This window comes from Nicotiana sylvestris, chromosome 8 (assembly GCF_000393655.2).
Source record: "Nicotiana sylvestris chromosome 8, ASM39365v2, whole genome shotgun sequence".
NCBI lineage: Eukaryota > Viridiplantae > Streptophyta > Magnoliopsida > Solanales > Solanaceae > Nicotiana > Nicotiana sylvestris.
In genome coordinates this window covers 202897289-202917294 of record NC_091064.1, presented here as the reverse complement: position 1 = coordinate 202917294, position 20006 = coordinate 202897289, and the positions used below count along the sequence as shown (strand labels likewise).

At 34.9% G+C, this 20006-nt stretch overlaps 1 protein-coding gene across 1 annotated transcript; it reads left to right on the top strand.

Moving 5' to 3' along the window:
- The first annotated feature begins 15395 nt into the window (after positions 1 to 15395).
- Positions 15396 to 19623, top strand: LOC104213346 (probable glycosyltransferase At5g03795). The gene is made up of 6 exons (XM_009762842.2): positions 15396 to 15484; positions 16479 to 17093; positions 17192 to 17322; positions 17579 to 17927; positions 18016 to 18857; positions 19012 to 19623. The coding sequence occupies exons 2-5, from the start codon at positions 16680 to 16682 to the stop codon at positions 18703 to 18705; spliced, it is 1584 nt and encodes a 527-aa protein (XP_009761144.1). The 5' UTR covers positions 15396 to 15484; positions 16479 to 16679; the 3' UTR covers positions 18706 to 18857; positions 19012 to 19623.
- Positions 19624 to 20006: the final 383 nt, after the last annotated feature.

Sequence of the window (20006 nt, the reverse complement as noted above, 5' to 3'; positions counted from 1 at the left end):
AAAAATTTCGGGCAGATTTGAGTTATTTTAGTTTCGAAGCTTCCGGGCAGATTTGTTTCCGTTCAAGTTCGTCATTGTTTCGATCCGGTTAGTTGGTTTAAGTTTTATTTTTTGTCCGTAATTTGTTTGATATTTTTCAGATCCAAAATCGATAGATGATTCAACTCTTGTTTTGTTTGTTCATCATTGAAATAATTTTTTTTTTAGTTTGTTCATATGTTTTGTTGGTTTAATTTTCAGATTCAAATGAAAATTTAATTAATTGATTTTCAGTTTATTTCATGTTAATTTAATTTTTTGTAAAAAAAAAAATAAAATTGTTAGTTTAGGTTTAATATTGTTAGATTTAGTTTAAATCTCTTGAATCCGTTGTTTGTTTAATATAGATTTCATTCATGTCCAATTTTTGGATCATGTATCTTTGTTATAATTTTTTTGTTGGATTTAATTAAGAAAGATTAATTGATTATTTGAAGATTAGTGATTTGAATATGTTTATTTGTTTTGTTTAAGTTCAATTCGAAATCTGAATAAAGTTTGTTATTGTGGTTGAATCTTTTCATTCATGTTCATACTTTGTTTGGTTGATCTTGAATCCGAAATTTGTATAGTTTGATTTTCTTGTTTATTGTTTATCATTTATGATTATTTCTTGAGTTTGTCTCATAATCTTGTTTAAGCTAGGAATTGTTGGTTGTAATATTGTTAGGGTTGATTTTAAGTTCAAATGATTATTGAATTTAGAGATCTGAATATACTTGTTTGTTGTTGTTGAATATGAAAATAGGTTTGTTTGTTGCTAAAAATATTGTTCAATCAAAATTTTAGTTGTTCTTTGTTGTTCAATTTGTGTTCATGTGATTTGTTGTTGAAATGGTGAAGAAATCATGTTCATGTGATTTGTTGTTTGAATTTGTGTAGAAATTGGTCATATTGGCTATATTTTGGTTGAGTTTGATTAATTGATTAGTTATAGCTGATGAGAGTAGTTTGGTAAATTGCAGTACGTCCAGGGGTAAAATAGTAATTGCAATAAGGTCGGAGGGGTAATTTAGGAATTGTACATTTTGTAATTCTTTATGTTAAGCATGGGGGACAAAAGGTAATGGGGTGTAGGTGATATAGTTGTTTAATATAAATGGGGGACAAGACAAAATGTAGTGGAGGGGAATATGGTAATTGTTTATGGTAGGCATGGGGGACAAATTATAATCGGGTGGGGTTGATATATTTATTTAATGTAATGGGGATGAGTGAGAAGAATAATGGGTTTGGTAGGAAAAAGTATTGATTTATTAATTAAAGGGTTTGGGGATGTGATATATATAAGAGGCTTGATCAGATTTTAAAAACAGACAGATAGAGAGAGAGAGAAAAAGAAGAGCTGAATATTTATTCCGAAAAGCATTAAAACTTTCAAAATAAAAAAAACTTAAAAAAAAAAAATCTTCTGCTTTCTTTCACTGTTTGAAATCAACATTAATTGTTGTTGTTTCATCAAAGCTTGAAGCTTTTGTTTTGGGATTACTGCTCCACCGGTTTGCAAACTCTGTTCCTGGGTTGTTACTGTTGCTGGACTGTTATTGCTGTGCTGTATTGTTATTACTGCTGCTGATTCTCATCTTCATCTTCTTTTGTTTCCAATATCAGGTACACAACTGACATGCTAGTTATTGTAATCCGAAATATGAAGCATGAATACAAAAAATGAAGAGTTGAAATTCTAAATTTGCTTTAATTATATTCTGAATTTTATTTATATGTGCAAATTATTTAGCTTGCAAAAATCAGAATCATGTAGCTATTTAATACATATAGTGGAACATCCGACGATAGCTTAACAAATGAACTATCTACATATATTGCCTAAAAATAAATAAATTGTGTAGTAACTCCGTCGAGTCAAAAATCAAACTAATAGGCCATCTAGTAGGAACTTGGTATAAATATTGTTTAGTTAAATAATATTGGTTAATTTCAACATGTAAACAGTCTAGGATTAAAATTAGATTGCTATGTTTTTATTTTAATTTGACAAACTGAGAACATGCCTAGTATAATGTAACTAGGTAATAATATGTAAATAAATTAAGATATTTTCTCTTTTATTTTGTAGAGACAAATTTAATAAGAGAAAAAAATGTAGGCATTTTAGGACTGTCCTTTAAAAATAAAATGAGATGAGCCTCGCCCAATAAAATGCACCAATTGCGGGGCCCTCAATAAATGTTTAATTGAATGTTTAGAATTCGGGATGGACTGTTTAGTGAATTCCATGGTCTTATCCAGAAATAATAATACGCTAATCGCTTTAGGCACGATTTTAATAATAATACATTCCTAAACACGGGTGTGCATTCATGCGACCCAAATCCAAATCCCAAAACATCAAATAAAATGTGTTCCGGATTGTGGGTGCATTTCATGTGACGCAGTCCAAAGACGTGTTTTAAGTGATGTTCACATTCTTTTAAAAATAATAAAGTGGTAAAAAGTTAAAATTAGCACATCGGTTCATAATTGTATTAAAATCAGATAAATAAGCCGAATATGACAGTTGAGCGACCGTGCTAGAACCACGGAATTCGGGAATGCCTAACACCTTCTCCCGGGTTAACAGAATTCCTTATCCGGATTTCTGGTACGCAGACTGTAATATGGAGTCATTCTTTTCCTCGATTCGGGATTAAATTGGTGACTTGGGACACCCTAAATCTCCCAAGTGGCGACTCTGAAATAAACAAACAAAACCCGTTTCGATTGTCCTTTAATTGGAAAAAACTCCTTGTACCCTCGCGGGGGGCGGAAAAAGGAGGTGTGAAAGTATGCCTTAGGGTCTTCTTCTATTAAATAGATTGACACTAATTCATCACTTAAAATATCAAGATCAATATTTTCAATCAAGAAAGTGGTAATAAAGTCAGGACCAAAGCTAGCTTCAATTCTACGCCTCTTACTTCTTCTAAGTTTATTTTTATGCTCATTAGCAGTAACACTAGAAGGTACAATATGAGAGTTAATAGACATATATGTAGAAGCATTATTCGGTACATCACTAGGCACATTATTTTTCAATGAAAAAACATGCTCAAAAAATTCTGCATCTCTGGATTCACAAATAAAACTATCATTCAAAGACATAAATCTATATGCAACGCTATTTTTGAGCATAACTAATGAAAATAACATCAAAAGTTTTGGGTCCAACAGTTACTTGTTTAAAATCAGGTAGACCAATCTTAGCCAAATACCTCCACACTTTCAAAAATTTTAAGTTAGAGGCAAACCCTTTCCATAACTCATATGGAGTTTTATCTAACTTCTTACGAGGGACTTTATTAAGAACATAGCATGTAGATAAAACAGTTGCCCCCCACATATTATCAGATAAACCCGAACTTAAAAGCATAGAATTCTCATTTCCTTAAGGGTTCTATTTTTCCGTTCGGCTACACCATTTTGTTGGGGAGTATAGGAAGCACTAATCTCATGTATAATACCATTTTTCTTACAAAAGGCTTCTAGAGTATTAGTACTATATTCACCACCCCTGTCAGATCTAAGTCTCTTGATTTTTCTGTCTAATTGATTCTCTACTTCTGCCTTGTATTTTAAAAACATGCTTTCAGCCTCATCTTTTGACTTAAGAAGATATACCTTAGTGTATCTAGAAAAGCCATCTACAACGGTGATATAGTATTTCTTTCCGCCTTTACTAACAGTGTTCTTGAAATCTGCTAAGTCTGAATGTACTAGTTCAAACAATTCTGTTTTTTTACTAGTTACATTCTTAAAAGGCTTTTTGATATGTTTTGCTTCTACATAAACATGACACTTAGAAAAATAATCAATATTAAGTGCAAGAATTAATTCCATTTTTCTTAGTCTTTTAATAGAAGCAATATTAACATGACCTAGTCTACCATGCCACAAATCAATAGACTCAGCAATATAAGCAAAATTGAAAGTACTAGCATCATCAGCAATCTCTTGAGCGATGTTCAGTACAAATAAACCCCCACTAAGGTAACCCTTCCCAACAAATTCTTCCCCACGAGAAATAACAACTTTATCAGATTAAAAAATAAGTTTACGACCTACTGTGTTGAGAAGCGCACCAGAAACTAAGTTTCTACGAAGGGAGGGTACATACAGAACATTGTTCAAAGCTAAAGTTTTTTCAGAAGTTAATTTAAGAAGAGTTTTTCCTTTACCCATAACTCCAGCTGTAGTGGAGTTACCCATGTAGACACACTCACCATCAGCAGATTCCTCAATGTCGTGAAACGGCTCTTTGTTGGCGCAAAGATGCCTTGAAGCGCCCGTGTCCAATATCCAGTCAGTCTTGTTTGCCACCATGTTTGCCTCAACAACCCCAACATCAATGACATCACCACCCTCAGTAAGGTTGGCTTGTACTTGAGCTTTTCCTCCATTCTTTGAGCTTTGTCCTTGTCTCTAGTTGCGCTGAAAAGCCTTGTGACCAATTTTGCCGCAGACGTAGCAAGGTCCTTTCGACTTTTGAATATGGCCCTCCGTCTTATTGAAGTAATTCTGCTTCTTCACATGTCCTTCTGGCCTTTCTTCTGTTTTCCTTTAAACCTGTATTTTGCAAAAGTACTAGAAGATTCCACAAGGTTAGCTTTAGAAGAATTAAGAGAGAGAGATTTCATCTTATCCTTAAGCCGTTCAGACTCCTCATCTTTGAGACGGTTTGCTTCCTCAGTCCTCATGTGACTGATTAATTCTTGAAGAGTTAAGTTTTTCTTCTTGTGTTTTAGTTGATTCCTGTAATCACTCCAAGAAGGTGAAAATTTTTCAAGCAAAACATTAGCCTGAAGAATCTCACACATCTCCATGCCCTGTTTCAAAATATCAGCAGTTAAGTTCTCATACCCGTGAATCTGTTCCATGATTGGCTTATCATCAACCATCTGAAACTTGATCTACTTTCCAACGACATACTTCTTTTTTCCCGCGTCATCAGCACCATATTTCTTCTCCAAACTATCCCATATGACTTTAGCATATTTATAATTTATAAACAAATCAAATAGAGAGTTAGTCATATCGTTAAGTAGATGCCCTCTCATTGTTTTATTATCCTTTTCAAATTTATTCTTAGTAGCATCATCAGCAATAATAATATTAGCAACATTAGAACTATCAGCAACAATATCAGTAGGAGGACCGTTAAACAAAATATAATCAACTTCTAATTGTTCAAAGAAAATTAAAAGTTTCTGGGACCAGCGCTTATAATTATTTCCATCTAAAGGCTCAAGTTTTGACAGATCAGGAAATATTTTGTTCAAAGTGGTGGACATTAGTCAATATTATATACGAAATCGCTTTCAAATTGTAAGAAAAAGGAATAGATAATATTGACTAAGAACAAGAAGGAAAGAAGAACAACTTATCAAAAATACTGTGTCGTGGCAAGCCAATGCCTTGAAAGCGATTTCGGCCCGACTAGGTACAAATCGTTAAGGCCGTCGCTCCCCAAGGTTCCACAGCACTTCCAAACACGTGCACTCGTGGTTGGAAGTTTAGAATTTGCACAAAACAGTTGCCCAGAAAGAAAAGAAGATGAAGATATTTTCTGTAATTTTAACAGAAATTAAAGAATGTTGTAGGAAGAAAAGTAATGATTAGCAAGATGGATTCTTGGTTAAGATTGGGTGATTATGATGGCTAATCCATAATTTATTTATAGGCAATTAAGGAGGTTGCATGTATGACAAGTGTCGAGAGTCTTTTGACACTTGTCCCATTATATTAATCCACTTGGCTCCAATATTGACAAGGGTATCTTTTTTTCCATGCATGAAGACATATGGTAGATTTGTATAGCCATTTGTCAAAGCCATTCAACACTTGGTTTTAATGCTTCATGCAAGAGGCCACTTAGAAATAGATAGGACATTTGAAAAATAAATAAAAAACTCATGACTATTGGTTGTAAATGAAATTTTTAAAATTTTTTTTTGACTTAGCATTATGAATAATTCCAACAGGCCCTCCCAGAAAAAGTAAAAGATGAGCCCTAATGAATGAAGAGTTTTATTCTCTCGCTTCATTTCCAGTCTCTATTTGAACGAAACCAATTAAAAGTGAAAATCAATTTTTCTCCTTTCTGTTCCATAGTTGCAAGACAAGTGTGGAGAAATGGAAGTTAACGTCTTTTTCTTTCCGATGTTTGGTTTACAAAGATAGAGACTAAATTTTTTAGTTAATTTGTAAAACATTTAAATTCTCGTTTAAACGTAAGTATGGTCAAAATGGAATAATAAAATTCTCAAGTATCATAGTATATCTTTTTTATAACGGTGATATCTAAAATATATTTTAACTCTTATCAATATAGGTATTAGTTAACTCTGTTCATCAAGATTTAAGCAAATAAAAAAAATTATCTAATTTTTTTTAATTTTCATTGAGATTTTAATTTTGATCTCCAAAATCATGAGGCGATAAATCACAATTTTCATTTACATAATTCTATCTAATTTTTTTTTAATTTTCATTGAGATTTTAATTTTGATCTCCAAAATCATGAGGTGATAAATCACAATTTTCATTTACATAATTCTACGTTATCATTTTATACTGTATATATTTCCGTTTTAACATGCCAATTAGGTTATGTCAATATCTACTTAAGTATAAAACTGTTGAGTATTGCAGTTGGGAACCATCATTAATTCACAATTTGATTTAAACAAAAAGTAAAGTGAGATAAAGAAGCAAACTTCCAAGCTTAGGAAAGTAATGACAGTACTTTTTACTTCCAAACTTAGGAAAGCAGTCTTCCATTAGAATTTAGTTATATTACTTTCCGTTTGTGAACCAAGTTCACAAGCAAAGGAAATTGAGTTGCTGATTTAATTTGCTGATCTTATGATGTTGGTGTGGAATTCAACATCAACTACGTAGATAACACGCTAGGAGTACCCTTGCGATGAAACTAACATGACATATAGACAAAACACACGACACGTGCGAAAAAAAAACAGATTGATCTAGGATTTGAAAATAATGAATAGATGCACTTAGTTAATGTAATGATCCGGCCGGTCGTTTCGAGAGTTGTAACCATGTTCCTCATTTTCTGCTCATTTTTGTGCTTTACTGATATTTTATGACTTATTGGGTTAGTTGATTCAGGTCCGAAGAGATTTCAGAGTGAATTGAGACACTTGGTCTCTTAATTGAAAACTGAAGTTGGAAAAATCGGCCGGATGTCGACTTACGTGTTAACGACCTCGGATTTGAATTTTGATGATTTCTTTAGCTCCGTTGGGTGATTCTGGACTTAGGAGTGTATCCAGATTGTGATTTGGAGATCCGTAGTAGAATTAGGCTTGAAATGACGAAAGTTGAAATTTTGGAAAGCTTGCTCGGGAGTGGACTTTTTGATATCGGGGTTGGATTCTGATTCCGAAAGTTGGAGTAGGTTCGTGCTATCATTTGTGACTTGTGTGCAAAATTTGAGGTCAATCGGACGTGGTTTGATAGGTTTCCGTGTCGTTTGTTAAATTTAGAAGTTTTAAAATTCATTAGGCTTGAATTGGTGCGATTTGTGTTTTTGATGTTGTTTGAGGTGATTTAAGGGTTCGACAAAGTTTGTGTGATGTTTTGGGACTTGATGGTATGTTTGGTTGAGGTCCCGGGGGCCTCGGGTTAGTTTCGGGTGATTAACGGATCATTTTTGGACTTAGCTTGATGGCTGAAGATTTGTTGGTGTGAATTTTCTGGTTTCCTCTTACGTGTTCGCAAGAGAGGTCTCACGTTCACGAAGGGGATCTGTTGGCAGAGGAAGTTTTGTTCTTCGCGTTCGCGAAGAAGAGGACGCGAACACAAAGGTTTGGACAGAGAGTGCATCGCGAACGCGGGAATGGTGACATGTTTGCGAAGAGGTGTTGAGGTAGCCGGGGACCCCAAGCCTTGGTCCACGCATTCGTAGGGCAGTCATTGCGTTCGCGAAAAGCAGGGTCGGCAATACTTTGCGTTCACGAGGCCGGGGTCAGGGTCGCGAAGGGTTAATTTAAGGGGCAGTCAGAATGGTCTACGCAAATGCGAGAGGACGGTCGTGTTTGCAGTGAAGGCATCACTGGGCAGTATTTAAATATTCAAAATCGAGGATTTCGGGATTTTTTTCACATTTTAAACATTTTTAGTTTGGTTTTGGAGATTTTTGAGAGGATTTTCAAGGTGATTCTTGAGGTAAGTTCCTTGGATTCATTTCTATTGAATAATTATGTTTCCCTACTGATTTTCTCACATAGTTGGTGTGTTTTTGAGGTGAAATTTGGCAGGTTTGAGGCTAGGGATTTGGAGAGTTAATTTTGGGGATTTGAAGGGCGATTTGATGTCGGATTTTAACAAATTTGATATTGTTAGACTCGTGAGTGAATGGGATTTCGGGTTTTGTAACTTTTGTTGGATTTCGAGATGTGGGCCCAGGGGTCGAGTTTGAGCCTATTTTGGATTTTGAGCTATAATTTCGTAAGTTCTTGTAGAATTGATTGTATTGTATTGCTTGTGGCTAGATCTGAGACGTTTGGAGGCCGATTCACGAGGCAAAGGCATATTAGAGTATAGTTTCACTCAGATTGAGGTAAGTAACAGTTTTAAATATGACCCTAAGGGTATGAAACCCCGGAATTTGTGTTATATGATTGTTTTGGAGGTGACACACATGCTAGGTGACGGGCGTATGGGCGTGCACCGTGGGAATTGTGACTTGGTCTATTCCATGAAACTGAAAAATTGAATAAACTTGTTGTTAGCCATATGGTCTTCATGTGTTATAGAAATTTGACAGTGAATCATATCAGAGACCATGTTTAGGCTATGTGTTGGTACTGTTGGGACCCACGGAGACCGTGTTACATGTTGAATTACCTGCTAAATGTTATTTGTACTTAGTCTCAGTTTTTATTCGCATATCATATCTCAGTCTCTATTATTCTTGTTGATACATCATATTATTGCTGTTTCGGCTGATATTTCTAATTTCTGAGAGCCTGAGAGACTGGAGAGATTTATGATTGAGTAAGGCCGATAACCTGATTGTGAGGATATTTATAGTATCGGGCTGCACGCCACAACATAGTTCATTAATTTATGCCATGATTGGCTTGATATAGCGCTTGGGCTGAAGGAGCCCCTCCGGAGTTTGTATACACTCCCCGTGAGTGCAGGTACCTACCGAGTGACGAGTGTTGAGTGACTGTGAGAAATGAGTCGCTGTGAGAAATGAGTGATTGTGAGGTTGGAGTGAATGGGAGGATTGAGTGATTGTTGTCGTGAGAGGGTGTATATGATTTCATTATTGTTGCACATAGTTTCCATCTATCACTGTTTTGAAAACTTCTAAAGATATTTTTATCCTATTTACTTGAACTTGGCATGAATAAACTGATTTGACTTAATTTGCCGGATTTGAAACCATGTCCACTTTCCTTGATGAGACTACCGAAAATGAATTATAACTGTGTAGCTCGTCACTACCTTTCAGTTCCTTATTTATTATTGTTACTTACTGAGTTGGTTTGTTTTTTGTTTTGCATTTTTCCTTCTGCATTTTATGTTCCTATTTTTCCTATGATCTCTGTGGTGAAACTAATATCCTATCCTTTTTGTTTTTCTTATTATCTTGAGCCGAGGGTCTTCCGGAAACAGCCTCTCTATTCTTTCGGGATAGGGGTAAGGTCTGCGTACATACTACCCTCTCCAGACCCCACTTGTGGGATTTTACTGGGTTGTTGTTGTTACTGAGTTGGTTGTACTCATGCTACACCCTGCACTTTGTGTGCAGATCGAGGAGTTTTTGGATGCGGAGAGTATTGATATTTCACGTAGCTGACCGTTGGAGATGTCGAGGTAGCTGCCTAGCGTTTGTAGTCTTTGTCTCTCCTTTCTTATCCCTTCTTTCGTTGTATTTGGATCCAAATTATTATAGATGTTTCATTTCTAGACTGGTTATGTATAGATACTCATGGTCTTAGTGACACCCTGATTTTAGGAGCTATTTTTGCACTTTTATTTTGGGTTTTACCCCTGTCTATGAAAATTTTCCCTATTTAAAATGTCTTGATTAACTTTTCTGTTAAATATTGGAAGTATTTTGGAAATGACGGCTTGCCTAGTACCATCGATATGCGCCATCACGACAGGTTAGGATTTGAGTTGTGACAGTTAAATTCAAAATGAGTTATAGATCGTTGGCACATGCACAATATAGAGACAAAAAATATCTTGGCACTAAGTTTCAATAAATATTTTTTACTATTTAAACTCATAATTATAAAATTACAATGAGCTCAGCAATAGCGTCTCAATAAAATTCGTGGCCTGAAGCCACATTATTGAGGCCTAGAATTTTTTAATAGAATTTATATATAGATATACACATAGAAAAGAATTTTAATTTTGGCTGGTTCTTTACATGGTGCAACAAACAACATGAAGATAAAAGGGTGTATAGCAAGATAGATTGGGCAATCAGAAACTATGTGTGGCTGCAACAATATAGCCACATAGAAGCTGAGTTCATGGATCCAGTAGTGTCTGATCACTCCCCAATCCTCATATCAGTCAACATAAGAAAGGACTGCACCCTAAGCCTTTCAAACTTTACAAAAATGACATGGAGCATCCAGAGTTCAGGAGCATAGTGCAAGAAGTATGACATCAAGGAACTCAAGAAGAACCCATGAACAAAATCTGGAAGAAATTGAAGAACTCTAAAATGGACTTAAAGACCTGAACAAATATATGGTTTTCTATCAGCAGAGACTTGATCAGGCTAGACAGAAACGAGAGATAGTACAGGGGGAACTCAAGAATTTTCCTCTAGAACAGAGCTTGTTCAATCAGGAAAAAGAAATCTTGACAGAAATGGAAAAATAGAGTCATATAGAAGAACAGGTATTACAGCATAAGTCAAGGGCCACTTGGATTGAATGTGGTGACTCAAATACAAAATACTTCCATGCTCAATAAAAAATGAGGACAAGCAGAAACCACATTGCATCCATATACAATGCAAGTGGTATTAAGCTAATAGATCCAGTCCAAATAGAAGAGGAGTTTATCTCTTTCTTCGCCAACCTTATGGGAGAAAGTGGAGAAACTCATAAATGTCTAGATGCCGCAGTGGTTAGACAAGGGAGATGCCTTGACCAACAATATAAGGAGGCACTGATTAAGAATGTAACTAATGAGGAGATCCTAACTGCTATAAAAGATATGCCTCATGACAAAGCCCCAGGGGTAGATAATTTTCCAATTGAGTTCTTCACAACACAATGGACTATACTTGGGTTTGAAGTATGTGCTGCAGTCAAGGAATTCTTTGAAACAGGCAAAATGCATAGAAGAATGAATTGTACAACAGTCACTATTATTCCAAAAGTGCCAAATCCCAGCCAAGTAAATGAATTCAGACCTATAGCTTGTTGCACCACTCTATACAAGATAATAACCAGAGTAATCACCAACAGAATAAAGAGTATAATAGGAGATCTCATTGGGAAGTCACAATCATCCTTTATTGAAGGAAGAAGCATTGCAGATAACATCTTGTTTACTCATGAGTTATTCAAAGGATGTAACTGAAAAGGGATCTCCCTAAGATGTGTTTTAAAAGTAGACTTCATGAAAGCTTATGATACTTTAGATTGGAGTTTCCTTGAAAAAATGGTACTAGAGCTTGGATTTTCTTATAGATTTGTCAGTTGGATAATGGAATGCATCACCACAGTGACCTACTCCCTCAACATGAATGGAGGACTGACAAAACCATTTCAAGGAAGAAAAGGCATTCGACAAGGGGACCCTATGTACCCTTATTTATTTGTCATAGCCATGGAGTATCTATAGAGGGAACTGACACCGCTGGCAAAGAATAGGAACTTTAAATTCCATCCTAGATGTAAGAAACTGGGAGCAATTCACATTTGTTTTGCGGATGACCTGTTGATGTTCTATAAATCTGACATTACATCCATCAAACTATTGCAACAGACATTCCTCAAGTTCTCTACCTCATCTGCCTCCAGGCCAATGCAGAAAAAAGTTCCATCTACCTAGCAGGTATCTCAGATAGCACAAAGCAAGACATTATGTAAGAGTTGGGATACACTGAAGGTACTATGACATTTAGATACCTAGGTGTACCACTAGCATCCAAGAAGCTGTCTATTATCCAATGATGGCCATTAATAGAGAAGATTACATAGAAGATCAACTGTTGGACATCCAAATTGCTTTCATATGCTGGTGGCTCCAGTTAATTAAATCAGTCTTGTTTGGGGTACAATCATACTGAGCTCAAATCTTTCTGCTGCCTAAGAAGATATTGAAGATGATTGAAATCATGTGTAGATCATTTTTATGGTCTGGCACATTAACTATCACCAAGAAAGCACTAGTTGCTTGAGACAGAGTATGCTGGCCACAAGCTGCAGGTGGCCAAAATGTAATTAACATGTACTACGGGAACAAAGTAGCAGTTGCAAACCTGCGATTACAATGAAGAAGGACAACTTATGGATCCGATGGGTTCACACATTCTACATAAGAAATAGGACAGTGGAAAGTAGTCCAATACCAAAGAATGCTGCTTGGGTGGTCAGAAAGATAATGGAGACAAGGAACCTTATTCTTGAATTACATGGGATTCATGGGGATCTGGTTAACAAACTTGTCCAACTACAAAAAGGAGGGAAGTTCAGTATAAGCAAGCTATACCACATGCAGCTTCCTCAACTACAAAAGGTACTTTGGAAGAGTATCACTATGCAACCTCATATGCACCCTAGGTATAAATTCATACTATGGCTGGCACTACAGAAGAGATTAGCAACAATGGACAGACTCATCAAATTTGGAGTTCAAGTGTCCCAGCAATGTGTTTTCTGTAAGCAATCTGATGAACTATTTAAACACTTATTTTTTGACTGTCCAATAGTAAGAGAAATATGGACTAGGCTACTCAAATGGTTAGGCCATACTAGACCTATTCAGGCTTGGTAAGATGAGGTCCAATGGATTAACAGAGGTGCAAAAAAGAAATCTGGTCACTAGGCAATTGTTACATGTGTATTTGGTGTGCTGGTGTACACAATTTGGAGGGAAAAGAATGTGATTAGATTTTAAGGGGGAGTACTCAAAAAGAACAGTATCTGTAGAGAGATTGTAATGCATATACATACCAAAGGGAGGACAATCAAGAGCTGGCAAGGAGCACTGCAACAATTAGACTATTTTCCACTAGGCTCTTAGACTTGCAGTATGTAGAATGCTTCTATTTTTTCTATTCTAGTGAAGCTTTAAGCTGATGCAAATAGAAATACAATAGAGATATCATTAGAGCATCATACTTAGTGTAGATAGAAGATAGAGACATATATGGTCAGCATCTACCTAATTTATAAAGCTATTTTTTTGAAATGAATAGAAAGTCACTATTTACCAAAAAAAAAGGAATTTTAATTTTCTTTTTTTTGTTACTTTTTTTAATCATATAATCTATATATTATTAAAATGAGAGGAAAAAGTCATCTACTTAAGTCAAGTAGCAGCCTTAAAATTAGCCACATGTAACATATTAACTAATTAACTACGGTAATAAATACTTCAGCCATATGGCATAACTAAAAAAATCTACATATAACTTATTTCTTAATTAATTAACAAAATTAAAGTTTTACTAGATAAAGAAAAATAATAATTGGATAACAAATTAAAATTTTAATAATACAAAGTAAATGTCTCATGTAGGTAATTTGGTAACGTAAATAAAAGTTAAATTTGTATCCTGAAACTAAAAGAGAAGGAGAATTTAATTGCACGTGATATAAAAATAATTATAAAAAAATATAAAGTTTAAAATATGATAATTAAAAAACTTATGTATTAATATTTTAGACTAATTCAAAGTTAGAACATAAAATAAAATGTGGTACTACATATGTTGATTATTGGTAAATATTAACATAAAAAGATTAATTAAAATTTCATAATAAGGAAAAAAGATATAAAGAGAAAAATAGAGATAGTGTGAGAATATTTATACTTTGAATTAATCTAAGTATAAGTATATTAAATTATTAAATAATATTCAAAAATATTATTGATTAATTTAAATGATGAAAGAGCTCTGAGTAAGAGGATAAAAGTATAAAAATACATTAAATTTTAGGAATAAAAAATTATATTTATATGATTGTCAAAAGGATAATAAGCAAGATATTAAGTCAACTAGTACGCTAATAAAAGATCTCATAGCAATATAACAATATTAAGTAATGAATAATGTAAAAACTATAAACAAAGATTAAAGAGAGATATTTTTTTTTGGAGAAAATGTAGAAGGATAACACTTATTTAATTTTGAGGTAAAATACAAAGTGGTAGTAAGAATTTTGTTAAAACAATATTGTCAAACAAGACCATGGAATAAAATGCAACTATTAAGATAAATGGGTTGGGTTGTTATAGATATAAAATAAAATAAAAACATGTTATCTTATACGAGATATGAGAAAGAGTTTCATGTCATGCTTCTTAATTGATATCTAATGATTATATATAATTTTTATTTGGAAGGTTTAAATTTTAAATAATTAGCATATAATCCAAATCATAATTTGATATTTGTGTCCGCACATAATACGAGTACTAATACTAGTATTCATGCAATCGTATAGTGATATAATTATTTATATTGGTAAGAGTTAAATCAAGTTAGCAAGATGTTAGCCATATATTTGCAATATATACCATCGATCTTGTTGTAAAATTTTTTATTGGCTAATATGAAGGGTTGAGTAGTTTAATTTGATGTTCTAAGATTATAAAATCTACAATTAAAATATTTTGGGGCCCCAGAATTTTGGGGGCCTTTGAGTTTGAGCCACCCTTGAAGCTAGTTACTGAGAACATTATAGACATTTTGAGATCCGCCTTTATTTAAGATGAGAAAAAACATACTGTAAAGTGTAAAAACACACAAGTTTTCTTTTGAAACATAGGTAACCCCTCAATGTTGAAAAATTATTAATATAACCACCTAATATGTTTTACATATGAACTCGTGTCCCAGCTGATAGCCTGAGTCCTGAGAGAACAAAAAATGCTAATAAGTGCATTTGGAAATAAGGTTATATTGATATTGAATTTAATTTTTATTTCTTAAAACCATATATTAACATACTGTTTTACTTATCTCCTCTGATCCTTTATGTACGGAAAAATTAAAAAGAGAGGCGCAGTTGAAAGGAATTGACAACTGATAACGGCCAATACAAATATGGAAACAAACAGTTACCGCCAATTTCGCTATTTCCTTTCTCAGATTAACTTTCTCTTCCAAATTTCCATTTCCTCTCCATTTTCTATTCCATTTTTTCAATTTCTCCGACGACTCTCCGGCGTCGTATGGCTGCCGTCCGTTTATCTTCGTATAATAAAGGTAACAAGTACACAATTTGACATTTCTATTGTTGTAGTTGCCTTTGTAATGAAAGAATTAAGTCGTCTTAATTATGCATGCATTTTGTTTGTATATAATGTGCAAGTAATTCATTTTCTGAATTCATACTTATTTGGCCACATTTTTAGTTCTTTACTTTTGGGATAATAATGCATATTGTTAGCTTGTGATTATTTGTTATATTGAAAGTTATTAGGACTAAAGATTGCTTTATTATGTATCAGAAAAAGGAATCTTTAAGGTTGCTATTAACATTAGATCTTGAAAAGATTAGAGTTGTCTACTTCTAGCAACTTGTGTTTACACCAAACAAATGAATGCAATATGTCTTTTATACACACTTAGCACTTAATCATGGTTAAGTGATATATATTCCACATTTATCTATAACTGCTAAATTTGGCATAGACACCGAGTTTAGACATATATTTACTATCCTGTTGGTGTCGTCTTATTCCATCAAATGATCTCTCTTCTGTTTCTACTCATGTAGTACTAATTTTTGTTGTCATAGTTGTGGCTATTTTCTGTAATGATTCCAAGGTTTTCTATCCTATTACGGTCAACAGCTACTGCGCCTCAATCTAATACAGTCACACCTCTCTATAACAACATCCCTATATAATAACTATTTTCTACAAAAGCCACGTTTTTTCGGAACCGATTTTAACATTATGTTATAATATATGTTTTCTATAACAACACTTCACTATATCAGCCAAAAAATATCGGAACAAACGAGGCTGTTATAGAGAGGTTTGACAGTACATCGTATTACCAAGACCCAGAAGAGTAAAATTCTTAGTGACAAAAATTTCCTTTTTCTTTTCAAAGAATAGTTAATTTCCTTACCTAGAATGGTTATATAAGTTTTTGATTTTCATGCGCCATAGTTAAGGCATTTTCCGGTGGATTCATACCCTTGCATGTTTGAATGAACTTATTGATTTCTTTCATCCTATTCTTTTGACAGATCTCCTACTTTGAGCTGAGGAACTCAGCTTGTTGGATGCATGGGATGGCTGTTTTAGGTTGCCAATTGGATTGAAATCAGATTTACTTCAATGTACATATCATTTCATTAACATGGTCAGATATTTGTAGTATAGGCAGGAGAGTTAGTAGATGGTTGGATATTTGTAGTATAGGCAGGAGAGTTAGTTTGCTAAATGAGATGAGGAAATTCTTGCGGCCAATAATTGTTGTTCTGTTGTTCAGAGTTAACTGGAGGAAACTGTTTGTTATAGGCACTATTTTAACAGTGTTTAGGGTCATTTTTCAAATTTCCACACTCCCTAATCCTTTGACTGAATGGGTTGTATCTCCACCCTTGGATGTTTCATCTTACCAACACTTAAATCATGGAAAAAATTCGAGGGAACTTTCAGTGACATCAGATAACCAGTTGAAAATGAGTAGGCATTTGCCCACAGTTGTTTCACTCCAATCTACAGCCACAACAAACCGATCAATGCGAGTTCTGGAAAGACGAGAAAGACTTCTTAGGCGTAGGAGACATAGGAAGCATGCACGCTCAGTACAGAAGATTATTTATCCACCTCCACCTGTTGTGCCCGATCACTTGCAGGTAAGTCTGATAACGTGCTTATATTCCTCAGGAGCGATTAGTAAAGTCATTCTTCCTTCTTGCTATCTTGTTTTTAAATCTAATGTAGTTATCTCCAGAGATTTATAGCTTCTTTGACACCAAATGAGGCACTTGCATATGCTAAAAGTGAGATTGAGAAAGCCCCTCTGCTCACCAATGATACAGACTTGTATGCTCCGCTGTTTAGGAATATTTCCATCTTTAAGAGGTACGTCGGGTTATAATTGATTAAATAGCTCTTTATCTTTTACAATGTTACTCAAGGGCTGTGTTGTGCTTTTGTGATGGTAGAGTTACCTTTAACCACTCATCTCTTTGCCTATCTGTGGTGCAAACAAATCACAAACGTTTTCTTCTCTCAGCAACTACAGCCTAATAAAAGCTTTATATAGTATTTTACATATTGACATCTCTTTCATAATTGTTCTTTTTGATTAAGCACAAATTTTGATTTGACATTCAAGGAGTTACGAGTTGATGGAACTTTTACTCAAAGTTTACATTTACAAAGAAGGAGAGAGACCTATTTTCCACGAACCACATCTTATGGGAATTTATTCTTCTGAAGGATGGTTCATGAAATTGATGGAGGAAAACCGTTACTTTGTCACTAGGGACCCAGAAAAGGCTCACCTATTCTATCTGCCATATAGCGCACGTCAGTTGCAGCTGGCACTTTACGTACCTAACTCACATAATCTTAAGCCGTTGTCAGTATTCCTGCGCGACTATGTCAATATGCTAGCTGCAAAGTACCCGTTCTGGAATCGCACACATGGAACAGATCATTTTCTAGTTGCTTGCCATGATTGGGTATGCATCAACTTCTTTTATAAATATAATCTTGGCTGTATAGTATCCTTTGATTTCTTACGACGATGTGCATTACCAATTGTTACAGGGGCCTTACATTTTAAAAGAACATGAGGAGCTAATTAGAAACACTATAAAAGCTCTCTGCAATGCAGATATATCTGAAGGAATATTTAAAGCTGGGAAAGATGTTTCCCTTCCGGAGACTGCCATAAGGAATGTGGAGAAGCCGCTTAGAAATCTTGGTGGAAAAAGAGTGTCACAACGCCCAATTCTGGCCTTTTTTGCTGGAAATATGCACGGTCCAGTCCGTCCCAAACTTCTCCAGTACTGGAGTGACAGAGATGAAGACATGAGGATTTACGGGCCTCTACCCAATAGAGTCTCAAGAATTATGTCTTATCCTGAACACATGAAATCAAGCAAGTATTGTCTTTGTCCAATGGGTTTCGAAGTGAACAGCCCAAGGATCGTCGAGGCAATATACTACGAGTGTGTTCCAGTGATCATTGCTGATAATCTTGCCCTCCCATTTGACGAAGTGCTCGATTGGAGTGCTTTTTCTGTGGTTGTTGCTGAGAAAGATATTCCTAAGCTGAAGGAGATTTTGTCAAGTATATCTCTCAGACGGTATTTGGTCATGCAAAATAATGTCAAAAAGCTGCAGAAGCATTTCCATTGGAACTCAATACCTACTAGATATGATCTGTTCCACATGATTTTGCATTCCATTTGGACTAGCAGGCTCAACCAGCTTCAAATATCACAGATATCATAATCCCTCTCGTTCAAAGTTCTCTCAACTTGCCCGTCTACTCGATAGAACAGCAATATGAACCATAAGGGCTCTTTTTGACATTTATAGGCCGATATTTTGAGGATTGCTGGTGACTAATTCTCTTCGCTTGTGCACTCTTGAAATGATATGAGGTACTGAAAGCTTTTGCCACTTCAGTAGAAATAACACAAATGAACATAGCTTTATTGATAAGACCAATCTCTTTCTGATGGCAGAGGTTTCATCGATTGGTTATTCCTGTCCATGCGTATCTCTTTTCTAACTTCAGTCTCTGCTGCGATTCAGGTAGTACTCAACAGAGGTGCAAGGCTTACAGGTCCCAAGTTTTGCACATGCACATTACAACCGGAGGAGAAAAGATATTGCAGTTTAGACTGTCTCATGTCATCAGCATTTTCACACATTCTCTCTATTTTCACAGTTCCTGAGCCGAGGATCTATCGGAAACAGCCTCTCTACCCTCACATGTTAGGGGTAACACGTTAGGGGTAAGGTCTGTGTACACACTACCCTCCTCAGACCCCACTTAGGGATTTCACTAGATTTGTTGTTGTTGTTCCCTATTTTCACAAGGTTTCCGCTGAAGTTGAATTTTCTTCAGTATAAACCAAGTTATCCGTAGATGATGCTTGATTTTTATTTTCCAGAAGATACTCTTTGAAATGAGCTGGGAGTTCATTCTCATACAATTCTAAAGTTATAGTAGTATATATAGAAAATGAATTTACATTTTTGTATAATGCTCTAATGTCCTACACACCAGACCCCACACGTGGTATTATACGGGTTGTTGTTGCTCTAATGTCCTACACAATAAGTCCGGAGAATATGCATCTAGTTGGTAATTGTATTGAATACAATGTAGAATATTCAAGTATACCAGGGAGAGAAATTCCCATATACTTTTCTGCTGTGAATATATATGTACAGTGTATATTTTTTCAGTAATTACAAGAACAAATAGTGATTTCTACATTTCTGCCCTATATTAGTAGAGTTTAAGTTTTATGCACTGTGTAAAATACCAATCAGGTGTTGATCACATGTAAATCTGTATTACAACTACTAAAACCAGTAACCTGGTAAAATGACTTGCTATTGCAAGTTTAACTGCACTAATATCCGTTTCACCTACTTAGATGCTACTCAGGGGCGAATGCAGCTCACTGTCACTGGGTTCATCTGAACTCAAAACTTTCGGCGCAGTTTATAAATTTATGTGTAATAAATCACGAAAAATGCAACAAATAGTAGATATGAAGCCATAAGTACGTTCTAGT

What these genes read in the sequence shown, in the direction of transcription:
- LOC104213346 (XM_009762842.2), top strand. Translation starts at nt 16,680, where the DNA reads ATGAGGAAATTCTTGCGGCCAATAATTGTTGTTCTGTTGTTCAGAGTT. An exon ending in TTGTGCCCGATCACTTGCAG is followed by an intron (nt 17,094 to 17,191) that starts GTAAGTCTGATA and finishes AGTTATCTCCAG; the next exon opens with AGATTTATAGCTTCTTTGAC. An exon ending in AATATTTCCATCTTTAAGAG is followed by an intron (nt 17,323 to 17,578) that starts GTACGTCGGGTT and finishes TTGACATTCAAG; the next exon opens with GAGTTACGAGTTGATGGAAC.